A 17341-nucleotide genomic window follows, 5' to 3' on the forward strand; every position below is an offset into this window, starting at 1 on the left:
CCCCCCCCCCCCCCCCCCCCTCTTTCTCTCCGTGTCAGTGTGCCAGTCGTTGTTTGGAAGCCCTCACTCATATCTCTGCTGTATATTTATCTCTGTGCTCCCACTCCGCCTGCATTCCCTGCAGCCTAATAAGGTCTGGATACAAGGAGAGAGAGGGAGGGCATAGAGGGCGAGGGACGATGGTGGGAAAAGGTTGGACAATAGCAATCAAAAGTCTTTTCCCACAAAATAGGTTTAGGTCTGTGCATGTGTATTTTAGTGTAAAGAGAGACCACACAGTAGAGGACTGAAGGACACAATAGAATAAAGAGAACATGATGATATGGGCCTTTAGGTTGACACATTGTAAAGCACTTTGATGCAGAGCAGTGTAAACACGATACAATGATGTTTGCTCTGGTAAATGCACATGAATGTGACCGACGGAACAAAAAAAGTACAACTTAAAAGTACTTCAAAGTCGATCCTGATGTGCTCCAGTATTTTTGTGGGAAATGTGTCCTTGTAGTATTTCATTGATTGTTGTCTGCCGATGCACATCAAAAGCCTTCAAAGAAGACTATTGTTCATCACGCTTTGTGTCCACACACACACACACACACACACACACACACACACACACCAGAGAGCTTAAAACACAACCACAAACCACCACCCACATCCTAAACTGTGCCCTCTCTTTCGCTATTGTTTCCTCTAGTGTTTTCTCCATCACAGGCTGGTTTCTGGAAGCCGGGGGGGGATTTCTGTGTTTTTAATGTGCTTATGCAGTTACTACTCGGCTGTGAAATCCCCTCTGTGAACGGTCACCCGATCTCTGATACGCCTTCAAACATGCAGCAGATTACATTACCACTATATTCACCAAAGTAAGTAGCTCTCATTAACTGCCTCGCCTGTCTTTGCCTTTTTTTAAGAAATGCCCCAACATAACATGGAGAGCACCAGGAGCCCGTGGCAGCAGGGGCTGCGGCTGCCGTGGATCACCAGAGTGGCTGGAGTTCAGAGCCCCGCCTCCTCGGGGGCGGAGTCGGATACAGAGAGTAGTAGCACGGAGAGTGGGCGGGTAAGTGAGTGAGATGAAGCTGTTGATGCTGATGCAGCTCTTTCATGCCAAACGATGGGGTGTTGGGACATGAATTCATAATCTGTAGCTGCATGTTAGAAGAGATATGCATCTCGCTTCATGCAGTTAAACCAGTGAATCCTCCCCCATTACTAACCTGTTTACAGTTTTAAAGCTTGCATGTGGTCACCTCATCTACTTTTCCCCCTTTTTTCTGTCAGTCCTGCATTAAAAAGCTGGAGGCGGGCTCACTGAGGATCCTGCCGTCATCGCCCTCAATGCTCCAACAGCGAATCACAGAGATCGACCAACAGAAGGAGGAACTAAAGATCGAAGTGAGCATGTGGCCCTATCATAGAAGGGCACAACAACAACTGATGATTCAATTTGGTGTAAAATGTATAGCAGACTACTTGACTGACTTAAAGCTGAAACAATTAAATGATAAAGCTTGCTAAAACTAGTTAATCAATTTTGAAGATGGTGGCTAATTTATTTTCTCTGTCATTTATTTAAAGCAAAAATGCCAAACAAGCTCCAGCGTGTCAAATGAGTTATTTGCTTCTTCTTTTTTTAAATATATTTTTTCTTACAGATATGATAGTATGAATATCTGTGGATTTTGGACTGTTAGTTGGACAAAACTAGCTATTTAAAGATCTACCTTAGCTCTGCCATTGTCTTTTCTGACATTTCACAGAATTAAAGATTCATTTAAAAAAAATTAACTTTAGATAAATGAATGTGAAAGTATGTTTCAGTCCTAGCATGAATTTAAGAATATGCAATCTTCATCAGCTGTTTAACAGGTGGTTAAAGTAATACTTGTGTTACCTAGATATCTTTAAGGAAACGGTACTCGCAGGGACAAGTCGTGAGGCTGTTAATGCAGAAGTGTTTTTAAATAGTATGATTTTAGTGAACATGCATGTGTTTGGGAAGTGGTGAGCATATGACTGGATAAAGTACTTCATATTGTTTCGCTGCTAAACGCTGTTTTTCTTCAGTTCAACAAGACTTAATCTGTTTTTTTTATTATTTGTTCACCATGGAGGTGAACTAAGTTTTCTTCAAGAATTTAAGGTAACACAGGGGGAGTAATTGGTATACAAATGGTCATTTTGGGGGTGAAGTATTCTTTTAAGGTTTCTTTAAGGGTTATTTTAACTCACTATGACTGCCGCTACAAATTATCAACCAAGACAGTGTGTTCAAGGAAACAGTGAAATGACTTTGATTGTGTTTCTGCTGAAGTCTGCACATTTCAGTCTCCAAACATCGACACGGTAAAGGAATGCATGTCTCTGACTTGCTCGGGCTCTGGTCAATATGATTAAGCTCCGTGGCGTCTGCTGTCCTTTCAGCTGCAGCTGGAGATCGCCCTGCTGCAGGGAGAGCTGCAGACGGAGCAGACCCAGCTGCACAGACACACACAGAAGCTGCAGGCTCTACAACAGGAGGTCAGACAGAAGGAGAAGCACAGACACACCGGCAGACAGAAGGTATCCTGTAATGTAACTCATATCTAAGGTTTTCACTTGTTACGAATATGCTGCATTTCTGATGTGTTTTGCCATGACTGTTCTTCTGTCCTCATTAATGACCAACAGACTAATAGTGTTGATTGTTATATTTTAAATGACTTAACATTATAGAATGCCATTTCATTCAATATTAAATAGATAAATAAACAAATATGCCTATGATATACACCCTGAAGTAAATAAATGAGGCTATATCTATCTATCTATCTATCTATCTATCTATCTATCTATCTATCTATCTCTCAACAAATGCTGATATGAATATATAAATAGGTTTTTATTTAAAAAAATAATTGACAGGACAATTTTTCTTTATTTCAGTGGACTTTTATTTCATAATTCCACATTTCTGACCCCAATCATTTGAATACAACAGATAAAAGTCCCCTTAAATTAATAAATGTAGTCCTTTTGAAAAACGTCATTGTAATAAAAACATGTTTTTTTTAAAAAAAATTTTTAACTGTGTTGACGCATTTATATATTATAAATTTATATATGTCTCATTTATATACCTCAGGATTTTTTCAAAGCCTTATATTTTAATTTCATAGTTTTTTTTTTTTTTTTTTTTTTGTTTATTTGCTTACTTACTTATTTACTTTATTATTTAATTTATTTACATATTTGGAGTGAAGTTTGAGTTCACAATCGCAACAGAAAAAAAGTTGGCTGAAGGAATTTCACATAGAAATGTGTGGGCTCAGTAATAGTCCACCAACATCAACACAAGATCATTTCAATGATAAGTCGATTCCCATGAAATGAGCTGGTTTGAAGCAAGTTGTCCGCAGAACAAACTCTGTAAACTCGGTTGGGAAATGTATTTGTTAGTGTTATTTTTGTCTTTTTTGAATTAGTATTTGTTTTGCTTTAAATAGTTTGGTGGTGACTCTACTCTTGCTTTACCATCTGTAACTGCAGGAGCGAGAGAGTCTGGAGGAGGAAAGGCGGAGGGTGGAGGAACTGAAGCGGAGGTGCGAGGAGAAGGAGAAGCTGATCCCCAGTCAGCCAGAGAGCCAGAGAGAACAGCTAGCACTGCAGCTGCAGCAGGTGAGTGGCTGAGCTGCACACAGCCTCTTTATGAATGAAGCAACATAAGAAGACGATGGTGTCTTTAACATATTCATGTTTCAAAAAGTTCAGCTCGCTCTTTTTCATACTAGTCTCGTTAATGTGATGGCAATTTAACGTGTCTGAATAAGCACCCTGGTGACTTTTACATTAAAGGTCATGGTGGATTCAGATAGAACTGAATGCTGTCAGATTAACGTACACAAAGTAAAACATGCAAAAATAAATGTTGTTTCTCTTTCTAAGACCACTGGAATACATTTCATCTGATATGCACAAAGAAAAGAAAATCTGTTTAACTATGAAACACTGTAAAAGAAAGTTGTTGAGGAGAAACTATGTACCCCCCCCAGCAGTGCAAATGGTGTAAAAAAACAATAATAATCTGCCAAACATCACACTCTTTATTCATGTCTAAATTAAACCATTGGAACATTAAAGTAAAAGACACCCATGTCTGAATCATCACTTTAACAGATGGAAGATGTCTGACATATCATCATTACCTGTTAACGGAAACTACTCATTAATAAATGTACTAAACAAACATGACAACACAGGTGATCAGTGCAGCTGTATCTGGCTGTTTCCGAGACGTTTTGGTCAAACTAAGAAAGGAAAAGAAAAGAACACAAGAATGTTTTCTGTTTCCTGCTTTTGAGAGGGTTTAAGTTGTGAATTGCATATTTAAAAACACAATCAAGCTGCCCACAGCTGTAACTCCAGATCTGAACCTTGATGTATTGATTTTCAAACATCAATTGACCGTGTCATGTGTCGAACTATCTAATCTTGCTGAACTTGCTTATTTAGGAGGAAATGCAATAGATGACGTTGTTGGCAGCGATCCACCTGAAATCTAAAACTGATACTGATACTTGTTGTGCTGCGTTGGCTCACGACAGTGTGTCTCAGATGCAGGGTGCGTTACTGTGGCACAGGTTCTGACTCCTACACATAAAGTGTTTTTTTGGTTGCACAAAAGTGTGATTGTTCAGTACCTGTTCAACCTGATGTGTCAGCGGTTCAAATGTGTACACACACACACACACACGTACACAGTACATGGGTTGTTTATTTTACTCTGAGAATGTGACAGAACACGATGGGAGACCTCCTTGTTTTAAAAGCTTTGTTTAATGATAGGTTTGGATGCATTCAGCAGCCATTTGTTACTTTGTTATGACAGGGCAGATTTATTTGGAAAGATCTTTTTAGAAACTGCTTTGTCTAAAATTGCGCCACAGAGGAAAACACACATGTGCACAAACAGGGGACACGTGCACAAGAACAAGACCGCAGGTATTTTGGTTATGTGTCAATGAGGCTGTACAAGTTTTACTTTCATTTCACTTTTATACACGAACATATTTTGACTCTTTGAAAATGCTCTTCAGGTTCATTTTCGCATTAAAGTATTAAAACCAGTGCTTGTATTGACGAAGTATCGCTAAATACAGATTCCCAGAAGTTCAATTGTTTATATCGTCTGTTTATATAAAGTGTTTGATTCTGTAAGATAGCTTCTACCTTGAGGCAACGTCTGTGTGTTGCTGCACACAAACTCATCTGGCATTAAAGTTAAAAAAAAAAAAGAATCTGGAGATTTTCTTTAAATTACTAGCTATCTTAAAATAAACATATTATACTTTTTGGAAAGATTTCAATTTTTAGTGAATATTGGAATTATCACTATTTTCATACAGAATTTTTACACCATTAAAACAACTTTGTAAAATGATTTTAGTAGCTGTACTGTAACTAAAACATATTTACAGATTAGTTTGGGGAGAGGTTAAATGACAAAGAACTAGCAACAAAGTGTTGCTCATCAACATCTGAGTGCAGTTTATTACCCATAAAAAATGTATTGTCCAGCATTTAAAAAAAATGAACCTACAGTACAAAACGAAAACAAATGCTGTCACAAACTGGTCCTATCAGACTAATTGCTCGGTTCTGAATGCAGGAGAAAGAGGCGATGGAAGCGGCCGTTCGGACCTTTGACGACTGGGAGTTTCGTGTTCTGGAGCAAGAGAGCGGCATTGATGAGGAGGACGCGAGCACGGTGGACGAAGAGAAGGCGGGGGAGAGTGATAGGGACATGGAGAAGCAAATCTCTCATCGGCAGCATGCGGTCAACACCTCGCAGGTAAAAATCAACGTGCGGTAGAAGGAATTCCCCCGAGAACGTCACTCCTTCTCCTGACGTGTTCTACAGGTTTGCAGCTTATCTGCATGCCATGTGCTTCATCTAAGTATGTACCCCCGCAGGCTGACGTGGGATTAACCCTCCAACAAACTTCCCTTTTAATACAGACTCGTGATATCAGACATGTACATAGAGCGGGTGGACAAAATAACAGGAACAATAATGTCCAATACTGCAAAGAAATCTACATTTTGACAAAAGATTTGTAAAGGTCCAATTTACAAGCTCGACAGCATTCATGATGTGTCGGAGACATGTGGTGAAAATCGCAATTTTTAGGTGTTCCTGTTATTTTGTCAACCCCTTGGACATGCATACAGTGCTATAGAATATTTCATTTTTTCTTGATAGTAGTGTAAATGTTCACTTATTGTAAAATGCTCACTTGTGTTCATGAAGTTTTTTTTGTGTCGGAAGCAATTGTATCATTAATGACTCAATAATAACTATAACTTTTAACAACCTCTATTCCTACAATCTTTATTCTCTTGCTCAGCCACCCATCTCTCTATTATTTGTGTCCATTAATTGACACAAAAGTATGTGTATTGATGAATGGGAAGAGAAGCACAAACCATCATAGAGATCCAACTGAAACATTTACTGAAGCTGCTTTTTTTTTTTTTTTTTTCCTTTTTGTCACTTGAGAACAAGTTGTTTTTCTTGCAGAAATGTTCTGCACAATCCTCCATTTGTAAGCATCTGAAATGAATCTTCTTCTTTGCAGAGTTAAGTTAAGGAGAGGGCAGACCAGAAAGTGAACTTTTAGAGCCACAAATCTGAGCTCCTCCTATAATAATCACAGAGTTGTTGGCAGTTATCAACAAAGCTGTAAATCTTGCTCGGATCCTATTTTTGCTCTGCAGCACAGTGAAAATCATCATTATTGGCTTATTGGCCCTGAAGGACTCACAACCACATTATTTACAGTATGCTCATGCACATATACACAATCTCCTCAACTCACAGCCCATGGTTGGTACTGTAGGCTAAGACTTGCCCTCCTTCCCCCCCCCCCTCTGTTAAATCTTGACAAGCGCATGAACTCTTTTCCTCATTCTCACCAGCGTCACCCTGACACTGTCACATGACTCTGTACAGCAAGTCTAATTACACCAGAGGCCACCATGAGAGGGAGAAATCAAAAGAATAAGCGGAAAGGAAGGCAGAGCAGCGACAACAGTGGAGAAGATGGAAAGATAAAAACACGAGGATTAGGAAAATTGTTCAGATAAAATGACAATTCAGGATTAATTTTATTTATCCATATTTACCCATGTGATGAATTGAATAGCTGTATCGCACTTGAGGATTTTGAATTTGCAGAAAACTACTGCTTATTATTTACAGGTTGATTTAAAATGATAACATTTAAAGAAATATTCTTGAGATTAAATTGATGTTTTTCAAATTAAAAATAAAGTACAAAACATTTAAAGACAATAACAACAATAGTGTCACCATATCATGCAACTAAATAAAAAGGATCTATCCACGGCATTCGCCATCAACTTAAAACTTAAAATGAAAAATACCTGTGATTGGCCAGACAGTTTTAAACCGAGTAGGCTTGATTGGACGCACCAGAAAAGACACTCTAAATGTAGAGAAACAATATACCTCCTAATTAATCAGATTTACTGTAAACACCACGATAATGATTGTCATTGTTAAACAATTCATTCTGCAGCTTTGTGATGGAGGGAGTCAAGAAATGGAACAGTTTGGGAGACAGTAAAACTCTTCAGATTTGGATTCACACGGTAATTTGAAGAGGCCTGGAACATGTTGGCACTTGCATGATAAAGCCTAAATGTATAACTGGCATGTTGAGACATTAGTACCCGACTGTGTTCTTTGTTTGGATAGTGATTTATTGACCTGAACATATGTTTTCAATGTCTTGTTGTGTAGGGAACTTGCATTTGCACATGCTCGTCCCACTCATATTTACAAAAACACCACAATGAATGTCTGTACCGGTTTAAAGGCAATCAGTCCAATTGTTTTCGAGACATTTAACTCAAAACCACAATTGTCAACGTCATAGTGGTGCTACAGTGAAATTCCGAGGATACCCAAAGTAAGAGGGATTCATCCCCTGGCGACCATGAATGTTCGTACAAATTTAAATGGCAATATTTCAATCTGGACTGCAAGACAGATTACCATCCATAGAGCCGTTTACCAGTAGCACGGCTAAAACGCGGTGGGTAAAAAAATGCTAAGAGTAGCTTTATTGACAAACTCTTTTATCATTCTCCCATGTCATGAGTCCAAAAGTCAGAAAAACATGTCTCGAATCTCATGTTTCTAAATTATTTCTGAAGCCTCCACAACTGGGAGCAGCTTTTCACTTGTGATCTTTGTTTACATTCTGACAAGAAGTTCCAAAATGACTGTTTTTTTCCGTTCACATGTCCATGTGTTCTTGTGGAATTGGACATCGACAATAGATTAGATGGTGAAAATAATATCGAATTGTTCCTCAATTAGCTGGAGTATGTAGGAGGAGGAGCGCAGCCTGGGAGAAGAAGAGGGGGATTGTGTGAGAGGGATGGTGGTTGACTCGGCTGCAGTGAGGCCAGATGACAGCTCCTCTCTATACCCTCCGTCCGTCTGTCTGTCTGTCTCTCACTGTGTCATATTTGCTGTCCTAAGGTGCTGTTTCATTATCAGTCCGTCATTACTTTTGAGTTCCCCTCTCAGCCCTGCTGTCACGTGTGCCTCTCATTAACTTGCAAAATGGATGTTTGATTTGCATCGTGTCCCGGCTGAGGAGATCAACTCGGCTCGGGGCTCCGCACTTGCTCACACATCGGGGATGTTTTCCCAACGTTACACCACAACATGATGAAAAGATTATGTAAACTCGGGGCCGGCCCAGATGAATCGGATACAGCGCATGCCGTTTCCCTTGATGAAAAGAGACCATATGGCCGTCCACGCTGACGGGAATTGTGTTGTGAATTTCCAGGAGCGAGTCCAGCAGTTACAGAGACAGCTGAAGGAGATGGAGAGGGAGAAGGAGAGGGACCTCAACGCCTTGAGGAAGGAGAGGAGAGACCTCGTTCACACTAATCAAAGAGTAAGGGATTCATGATTTTGTGGTCTATCACTATTGTCTGAATGCTTAGTGGGATTTATTAGAACACATTTTATTAATTCTTTTGAGATGTGTCATCTGGTTTTCTGAGAGAGAGATCTACATTTTCACATTGCCTCATAATAAGTTGGAAGTTAGTGATTTATTTAATTTTATTACTATTAGAATTGTTACAATAGTGATTGATTTCAGACACAGCCTTAGGTTGCTAAGCTTCATAACATAATGTCGCTGTGGACAGCCCAACCTGCCATGCTTTAACTGTTTTATTTTGAATACTTGCTTCTCTTTTGTGATTCACCCAGTCACAGATTTGACTGAGCTGGGACTTTATCACACAGCCAGTGGTTTACCTTTTGATCTGATTAATGGCAGCACCAGTTGAAATGAGGAGGAGACAAGATCTGGATAAGAAAAAAGCAAATCAGACATGAAGAGGGAGGGAGGGAGAGGGAGGGAGGAGTAAGCTATGTGAGGGAGGGTGCTTCCTTTGTGAGTGTGTGTGGACATGTGAGTGTGTGTAGATGTGTGAGAGGGAGAGAAGGCAAGCTGGGAGAAGTTCCACATCCTTTTGACGAGCGGTAAGCCATAAAAGAAAATATGCACTTAAATCGATCCATGTGGGTGACGGGCGTTATTATTGTTTCTCAGAAAAGTGACTGAATGTTTGGTTCATCTGCTCCAGTAACTGGGCGACTGTGGCTAAGTGGATAGTCGCATGTCGATGTGTCCTTGAGCAAGACACTTAACCCCAAAATTGCTCCCGTAGTTGTGCCTACGGTGCAGAAATGTGATAGAATCTGAATTGTAAGTCGCTTTGGATAAAAGCGTCTGCTAAATGACTGTAATGTAATCTAATGTAATGTAGTAACTGAGAGACTGGGGGAGGTCAGAAGGGAGTGGCAGTACAGAGGAGGAGAGAAATAACAAGTGTGTGAGACTACATTATGACCTCGTGCAGGATGTGGTTTACTTCTGAAACACGTGTAGTGAACTTTCAATACTGAGACGTTGTTGTATCGGATAGAAAATGACTTGTGTAGTAGATGGTTTGGGCAAAATGAATCTGATTTAGATTTCCTTGTTGCAGAAAGGGACATCAGTAACTGTTGTATAAGTCTTCACTGCCCACACGTTCCCTGTGGGTATGGACTGGTGTAGAGCAGTGAAAGAGACAGATAAGGGTTAAACAGTGCACTGCATGTGGAGACTGAATTGCTCATGTGTTAGTGAGTCAAGCAAAGAGGGAGGGTCAGAGGGAAAGATAGAGAGGCGATGATAATTTCTTCTTTATTTTTTAACTCATTGCGATCCCTCTTAGAAGTGGAGTTTTAATTCTCAGCCAGATGTGGTATGTCGAACGCAGCAGCTTTCATTAGTCACCGTGTTTGTCATGTTCCCCGCCGCTCCAATTCATTTAAACTGTTACTTGTGCCTTCCAGTTTTCCATTTCGAATGAAATCTAATCTGGTCCTACAGGTTCTCAAAGAGAAGAAGCCTCTCACTGATTGGTCCAACATCAACGGCTCAGCCCCCTGCATGATGTCATTTTCCCCTCTGACCGTTCACAAGCCTCCTCAGGTGTGCAGCATGTTGCTGTGGATACAGCATGTGTTAGTTAGAACAGTTTCGATTCATTTTATTATAATTTTTTTTTTTTCTCAAGGAAGCTATCAATTCGTTAGTCTAGGAAATGTTGAAAAATGTCCATCACAATTTCCCAGAGACGTCCTTTAAAACGTCTTGTTTCGTTGAAGATACTTTAAAAGAGTTTAATGTCCCGTAAGAAGGCCGAGACAACCAGCATTTATTTACATTTTAGAGGAAGCTGTGCACTTCTGCTGTTGGTGCTTAAAAAGCGGCATAATCGATTATAGAAATAATTGCAGATTAAACATCTGTCAATCGACTAATTGTTTCATCGCCTACTCGCTTCAGCTCTAGTTTACAAGATTTAAGATGAAGTTGAAATGTTTTATTATCTTTTTAGGAACCATGCAAAGAATCGGCCAGTTTGCCCAGAAGACGGAGCTCATATCGCAGCAACAAGCTCCACGACAGGCCGCTGTCAGCACAAGGTGAGCTACCAGCAGCCCCCTTCTTTCTATTTTCTATTGCGCTCGTGATTGCTTGGGCTGCGAGCGCCACGATATAGAACAATAAACGCTCTTTCTCTCTCTTCACTCATTTTGTCTGACTGTTTGTTCAGTTCCCTCCCTATTAGTCAAATCAAAGGTGTGTCAGGAGAGACGGCAGGCTGTTATTACATTGGTAGAAAGCAGGATTTTCCTGTCCAGACCGGATGAGCCAGAGAAGAGTCTATATACTTAATGTCCTCGGTAGTATCTATTTTACACACACACACACCTCTATCAGTCACCAAATATCCTAGTAGCCTGATCTACAAGGTCCCATCTTGCCAGGTGTGCTTGTCCTTAGTCCCTTCCTGAAAGCTGTAAACAAACTGAAAATTCTGGATCAAATGTGATTCATCGCACTAAATTTTCTCACGCCAGATCTTATATAAAGTTGTTTGCGCTGACCGATGCATGTTTTTTTTCTTGTGTGTCTTTCTCTATCTCCTTCCTCTCTCAGGGCTGGTGAGGACGCTTTCAGACAGCCGGAACCCTGAGGCTTTCACTTCCCCCCTCGTCTCCCACAGGCTCAGCAACGGCCACAGCAGCGACCGCAGACATGGGAACAGCAACGGCAGCGGGTTCCTCACTCCGTGCAACAGCGCAACAAGCTCCCGCGCTGCCAGGTCAGCAACTTCACTGCTCGTTTGATGAGCTCTTTTTTTTTTTTTTTTTTTTTTTTTTTTAAAGGGAGGAATGAAGTGTCGCTTTTTAATATGCTTACTTCAGCATTCACATGCAACAAGTAAGGGCATTTTCGTAGTTTGGGCCGGCATTGGTTGTGATATCAATGTGCTCAACAAAGTAATTGTTCTAGACATGTTGCCTTTTCTGCCAGATCTTAACAAAGTCTGATAGGGCAACAAACATGAGCAGTCAAGACGATCAGGTAGATAGAGAACAAGCCCAAATCGTCAAATCCCAAAAAACAAACTACCTACGAATAGTTGAATATTCTGGCACAGCCCTACTTAATTGGAGATAAAACTAAAAGTGAGCAAACTGTAGAAGATTAATAATACTGTGGGTTTACTGTAATACCAGTTTTGTTTAGTTAAAGTAAACACAGTTGATGTGCTAGATGTGGAATTTTGGACTGATCACAGTGGCACGTTTGTATCTCAGGAGCAGGACTGCACTCCAATTACTTGAATAAACACTGAAATTGCAGTTCTGCTCCTGATTTTTGCTGCGTCATACCCTTCTCCACATATTAGGGTATCTCAACCTTAACTGTGTTTAGCCAATGCAGTTATTTTGATTGATTTGATGAATCCTCCTCTTCCTCTCACAGCCCGCTTCTGTTGGATCTTGTGGAGATCGAGAAGAAACTGAGGGAAGCCAAGGCAGAGAGAGAGAGGCTGCTCAGAGAGAGGGTGAGTCACCTGCCGTGGGAAACGCTCGCCGACACCTCTAATCGCCCGCGACACACTGCATTAGACACGGCTGTCTGATCACTGACACCCACTCAGCTCGCACATGATGGTCCGAGAAAACAGCCAGCAGATGTGTGGATGTTTGTAATGCATGTTTGCAGCATTGGCCAATGCCAATACTGCAAAAAAATGTTAAGCCAGATGATTGCGTGTTAATGTGAATTTTGAAAGGGGATTGTTCACATTTCTCTCTTTGGAGACGCGTATCAAATACTTCATCTTACATACAACTGTTAGAGCGGTATCATCTTTCTTCACATTGTATTCAAAGATGATTAGCTAATACTTTTCAATGTGTGCATCCAGGAAGAGCGACGGTGGTTGGTGTTGGAGGAGAGAAGGCAGAAAGAGAGAAACTCTCCCAAAACAGAACCAGAGGACCAAGAGACCCCACACAGACCAGAGTCAGAACCAAAGGAGCAACCATCGGCCAGTTCTCCCCCAAACTCTCCAGAGGTATGTATGAAATGACAACCATATGGTTGTCTTCAAGATATTTTCTCTGAACAATGGACAGTTAAATAACAAAAAGGACAAAGATGGATGCAGTAGAACCAGAGATAAAGTCTTGTTCATTCCACGCATTCTTCTTCCTTGTCAAAATCTGCCATTACCTACATCAGCTATTCTCAAACTGGGCCGAGGCCTCAGAGCGACATCTAGTGGGCGCTGGAGGTATTACCAAATGGTTAGAAAAGTAACTACCTTTGTATACAACCATAAAAGATCAATTAATCTAACAGGCTGAGATGTGTTGTGTTGGTAGCAGCTAATGTAGCCGTAAGCTGCTTCCCCTGATGAGGAGTTGGCTGCGGGGGTCTCTTAAAGTTTCTCTTCTTTCTAACTCCACACCTCCAGATTTTTTTCATTTTCACACTTTGCAGTCTTCAACTCCACGGAACGCTTTATATAGCAGATGCAGCAGTACTTCCTAAAACCTGTAGACACACTTTGATTTGTGGGATTCCCCTTAAAACAACTACAACTACAAACTGATAGTAGGCCAAATAAATAATGAAAAGAAAAGGGCCGATGCCCGTCCATCACACAGCAGCATTTAGAGAGGTGGTTTGTCGAGATGTTGCTGCTCACTTTTCTGCTGGAGAAAAATGCTATATGGACACATGCCCTTAGTGTTGCAGTTGCAAAAGATAATAAAAACATCCTGATGTCTAGACACTAATATTAGTCAAGATCCAAAAAGACTGGATCCTACTTTTTCAGTCATGCAACAATATGTTCCCCTTTTTTCTGTGTTTCAACCTTCAATACTTATCAATTGTTACTTATTATATATAACGGTATCAAGAATATTCCATTCAGTCAGTCAACTCATGATGATTGTATAAGCGATGTGCTGTATAGAGTGTGGGACCAGGAAAAGGTTAAGCAGACACACATTTACGTGCATGCACTAGAAAAGCACAACAGATCTTTTCAGGCTAAACGGTCATGCCCAGTATCATGATCCCATACAATAAAATGTGTCTCATCTGATAGCAGAAGGACGTCCAGCAGCAGCTCAGCCTGCCCCTCTTCCTCTCGCCCAACTTTGACCTCCGGGCCCACGTGGAGTCTCTGGGTCACGGAGTGACCGGCTGCACGGACCTGCGGCTGACGCCTCGAAGCTGCGGAGGCTTCCTGACCAAACGAGGAGGGAGAGTAAAGACCTGGAAGAAGAGGTGGTTCCTGTTTGACATGGACCACAAACGACTAGCCTACTATACAGGTTAGACTGGCGGGGAGAGTGGTGTGTACACATACTTATTGCTTGTTTGCATGAATGTGTGTCGCACTAACTCGGTAATGTTGCAATGTTGTAATGTTTTTCATCTATATCCTCCATTTCTTTGTTGTGCATTCTATTGTATTTCCCTGGAAAAAGTTTCATTTAAGAGAAAACAACTTAAAACTGGCTATATTATTTACTTATATGTAACTTCTTTATGCAGTCAAAAGAATGAGGACTTAAGATGATTGTAAATCATTTTTAAATTCATAATAAAGTTGCAGAGTAGTCATATCTTTTATGACTTGAATAGGTCCATCAAGTCCTAGTGAGTATGTTGTCACCACTTTTTTTTTCCTAACTTGTTTCTCCCTTTTTGCTGCAGATTGCGATGAGAGGAAGCTAAAGGGAGTCATCTACTTCCAGGCCATAGAAGAAGTTTACCTTGACCATCTACGAACGGCCGCTTCTGTGAGTTCTACTGCACCAACACACCAACTGACTCAGGAAAATCTCTCAAACCCTGTGAAGTGATTCATCCGGCTGGAGGGTCTGTGCCAAATCTCTGGACTGTATAACCCCCAGGGCAACAATTTTATAAATGCAGTTTAAATTGGACTTCTGGAGTCTCAAATATGATGTACAAGCCAGTTTAGCCGAGTCATGATCCCAATCCCAAAAATAAAAAAAGTTTGTGCCTCAGAAAACATATTGTTACAGCTCAGTGCACATCTTCGGTTGAGGCCGCCAGCTGAACTAGAATCACCTTTAGAATCTTTTGTGGCGTATCCATAAGACATAACGTTTGAGGTTGCTCCCTCTCCAAATGGGTCATTGAACGGATTCTAGACATGGCGGATTTGCTTGGGATTAAAGACTCGGATGATCTCTGCAATTAGCGCATTAGAAATCAAAGGCCGGTGTCGGGTAACAGTAGTACTGCTGAGTAGACTAGAGCTTTATTTCCCGCTGGCAAGTCTCAGGTCTTAAAAAGGTGTCGCATGACTCCAGGTTCACCATTGGGTCAACAAGTACCACTGGAAACTCTGTCATTTACATTTTATAGCTGCTCAAGTAAAACAACGAAACAAATTGCCTGCAGGACATTTGCAGTTGTGGTTAACCAAGAAGTACATGTACTCAAGTATTGTACTATGCATTAGTACAATGCATAGTTACTTCAGCATTTCCATTTTTATGCTCTTTGCATTTCTACTCTACTGCATTTCAGAGTGAAATATTGTACTTGTTACTCCTCTACATTTAGTAGACAGCTATAGTTACTTTTAAAAGTTAGATTTTACACTAAAAATACACAATAAGGTTATGAAATACTATACAATATACATTGTTAAAGATTAAACGAGTATTTCAACAAAGAGACTTTCCCCTTCAAAACGTCTTAGATGGTTTCATTAAAATAACAGTTTGACAGAGGCGGTGAAATTATCCAATGTTTCTCAAAAACAGCAAATTATATGAACTTTTGTTTTTTCTTCTTTCCAGCCTCATTAATCATCTCACGACCCCTCAGATTTATCTTCTGACCCTTTGAAGGGGCCTGACCCCTACGTTGAGAACCACTGAACTAAACTACTAAACAGTATATTAAGTAGTTTAATATATAGAATTATAAAAAATAATTCTTTCAAACTAAAGCAGCCTGTTCTGCTTCTGAGAAAAATAAAGACAGAACCGTGAGAGCAGAAATTATAAAAAAAACGTACAAAAGATTTGTCTAATCTGTCTCATCAAAGTCATTTATTTTTAATAACTTTTGTGTTTCAGGTGAAAGAATGCAAAACCTCTATAGTGAGATTAGTGACATCGTTAAACAATCTTCAGTCAAAATGCTTCTTCTCCCTCATGTCTTTGTTGTTACTGTCACTGTTATCATTGTCACATTGTTGCTCGTCTGTCCCTTCTCTTCAGTCTCCGCGGCCCAGTCTGACGTTCTGCGTGAAGACGTACGACCGCCTTTTCTTTCTGGTGGCTTCCAATCCGGTGTCCATGCGGATTTGGATGGACGTCATCGTCACGGCAACAGACGAGCACAGCCGTTATTGACCTCTTGCATAATTGACTGTAAAAAAAACCTCGAGTGAAGCCACTGAGTGGACAATTGCAGTGAGCCGTTTCACTCGGTCCGAGGAGCTGGCTTGGCTAGAGATCCACCTCAGGCTCTGATTCTGCACCTGGACTGATGGATCTGTGGACGATTGTGCGATGCGGAGGTGCAGTGGTTCGATATGCCGGACAGATGTGCTCGAATCACAGCAGGGGAAACTGTTACTTGATGTGGCGGCAGAGGTTCACCGCTGAACCGGCTGCAAACCACAAGCAACTTAACACACGCGGTCTGCACACTGGGAGTCTGTTACTGGGAGGTTTCACTCTTCTAACCCTACCTCCACCTGCTGGACATAGTCCAGCATCACAGGACTGGTGTACAACACACGACCACACACTACAACAGGGAGTGGACACAATAATAGCAACACTGTACAATATAATGCAATCCAATATAACAACCTAGCAATAAAACCACCATGTTGATTTGTGCTGTGATCATTTTTTGTGTTGGATTGTTTTATACTGTCAGGTGTTTCCACTAATATGTCCATATCATGCATCTTTGTTTTATAAATTACATTTTCATGACTTAAGTTATTATTTGGAAATTTATATGGGTTTGATATGCAAATAAATGAAGGCATACACTGTTATGAATGCACTATTAAATGTTTATTTGTAAAAAAAAGTTAGCTGTACTTTGCTCTTTTTTTTTTTTCTATGTAAATATTATTGGCATCATCAAATAATAACAAAAGCTCCCAAAAGATATGTTGCATTTCTTTTTCAGTCTTTCATGCAGTCTTCATGGATTCATATTTCGCACCATTGCAATGTCTGCATTTGGTACCTTTCTTCCAGTAGTGCTTCTTGCAGTCTCAAGATATATATAATATTTCAACAATTACTAGTTATTGGTTTGGTGTCGAGTGCCCTATTGTTCCTCACTTTTAAATAGTTTTAACC

General features: G+C 40.5%; 1 protein-coding gene across 2 annotated transcripts in view; it reads left to right on the plus strand.

Moving 5' to 3' along the window:
• The window catches only part of phldb3 (pleckstrin homology-like domain, family B, member 3), a 23992-nt gene extending 6669 nt beyond the window's left edge, over positions 1-17323 (plus strand). For both annotated transcript variants that reach the window (XM_031853044.1, XM_031853045.1), the window contains exons 2-15: positions 918-1066; positions 1288-1401; positions 2431-2568; positions 3535-3663; positions 5654-5836; positions 8874-8984; positions 10482-10583; positions 10993-11080; positions 11598-11763; positions 12432-12513; positions 12880-13029; positions 14074-14302; positions 14688-14773; positions 16235-17323. In XM_031853044.1, the coding sequence (XP_031708904.1) occupies positions 918-1066; positions 1288-1401; positions 2431-2568; positions 3535-3663; positions 5654-5836; positions 8874-8984; positions 10482-10583; positions 10993-11080; positions 11598-11763; positions 12432-12513; positions 12880-13029; positions 14074-14302; positions 14688-14773; positions 16235-16369 (1862 nt within the window). In that variant the 3' untranslated portion in view covers positions 16370-17323. The remainder of the gene's footprint in view (positions 1-917; positions 1067-1287; positions 1402-2430; positions 2569-3534; positions 3664-5653; positions 5837-8873; positions 8985-10481; positions 10584-10992; positions 11081-11597; positions 11764-12431; positions 12514-12879; positions 13030-14073; positions 14303-14687; positions 14774-16234) is intronic.
• The last annotated feature ends 18 nt before the right edge of the window (positions 17324-17341 follow it).

The sequence above is a fragment of the Anarrhichthys ocellatus genome, unplaced genomic scaffold (genome assembly GCF_004355925.1).
Source record: "Anarrhichthys ocellatus isolate YVR2014 unplaced genomic scaffold, GSC_Weel_1.0 scaffold13, whole genome shotgun sequence".
NCBI lineage: Eukaryota > Metazoa > Chordata > Actinopteri > Perciformes > Anarhichadidae > Anarrhichthys > Anarrhichthys ocellatus.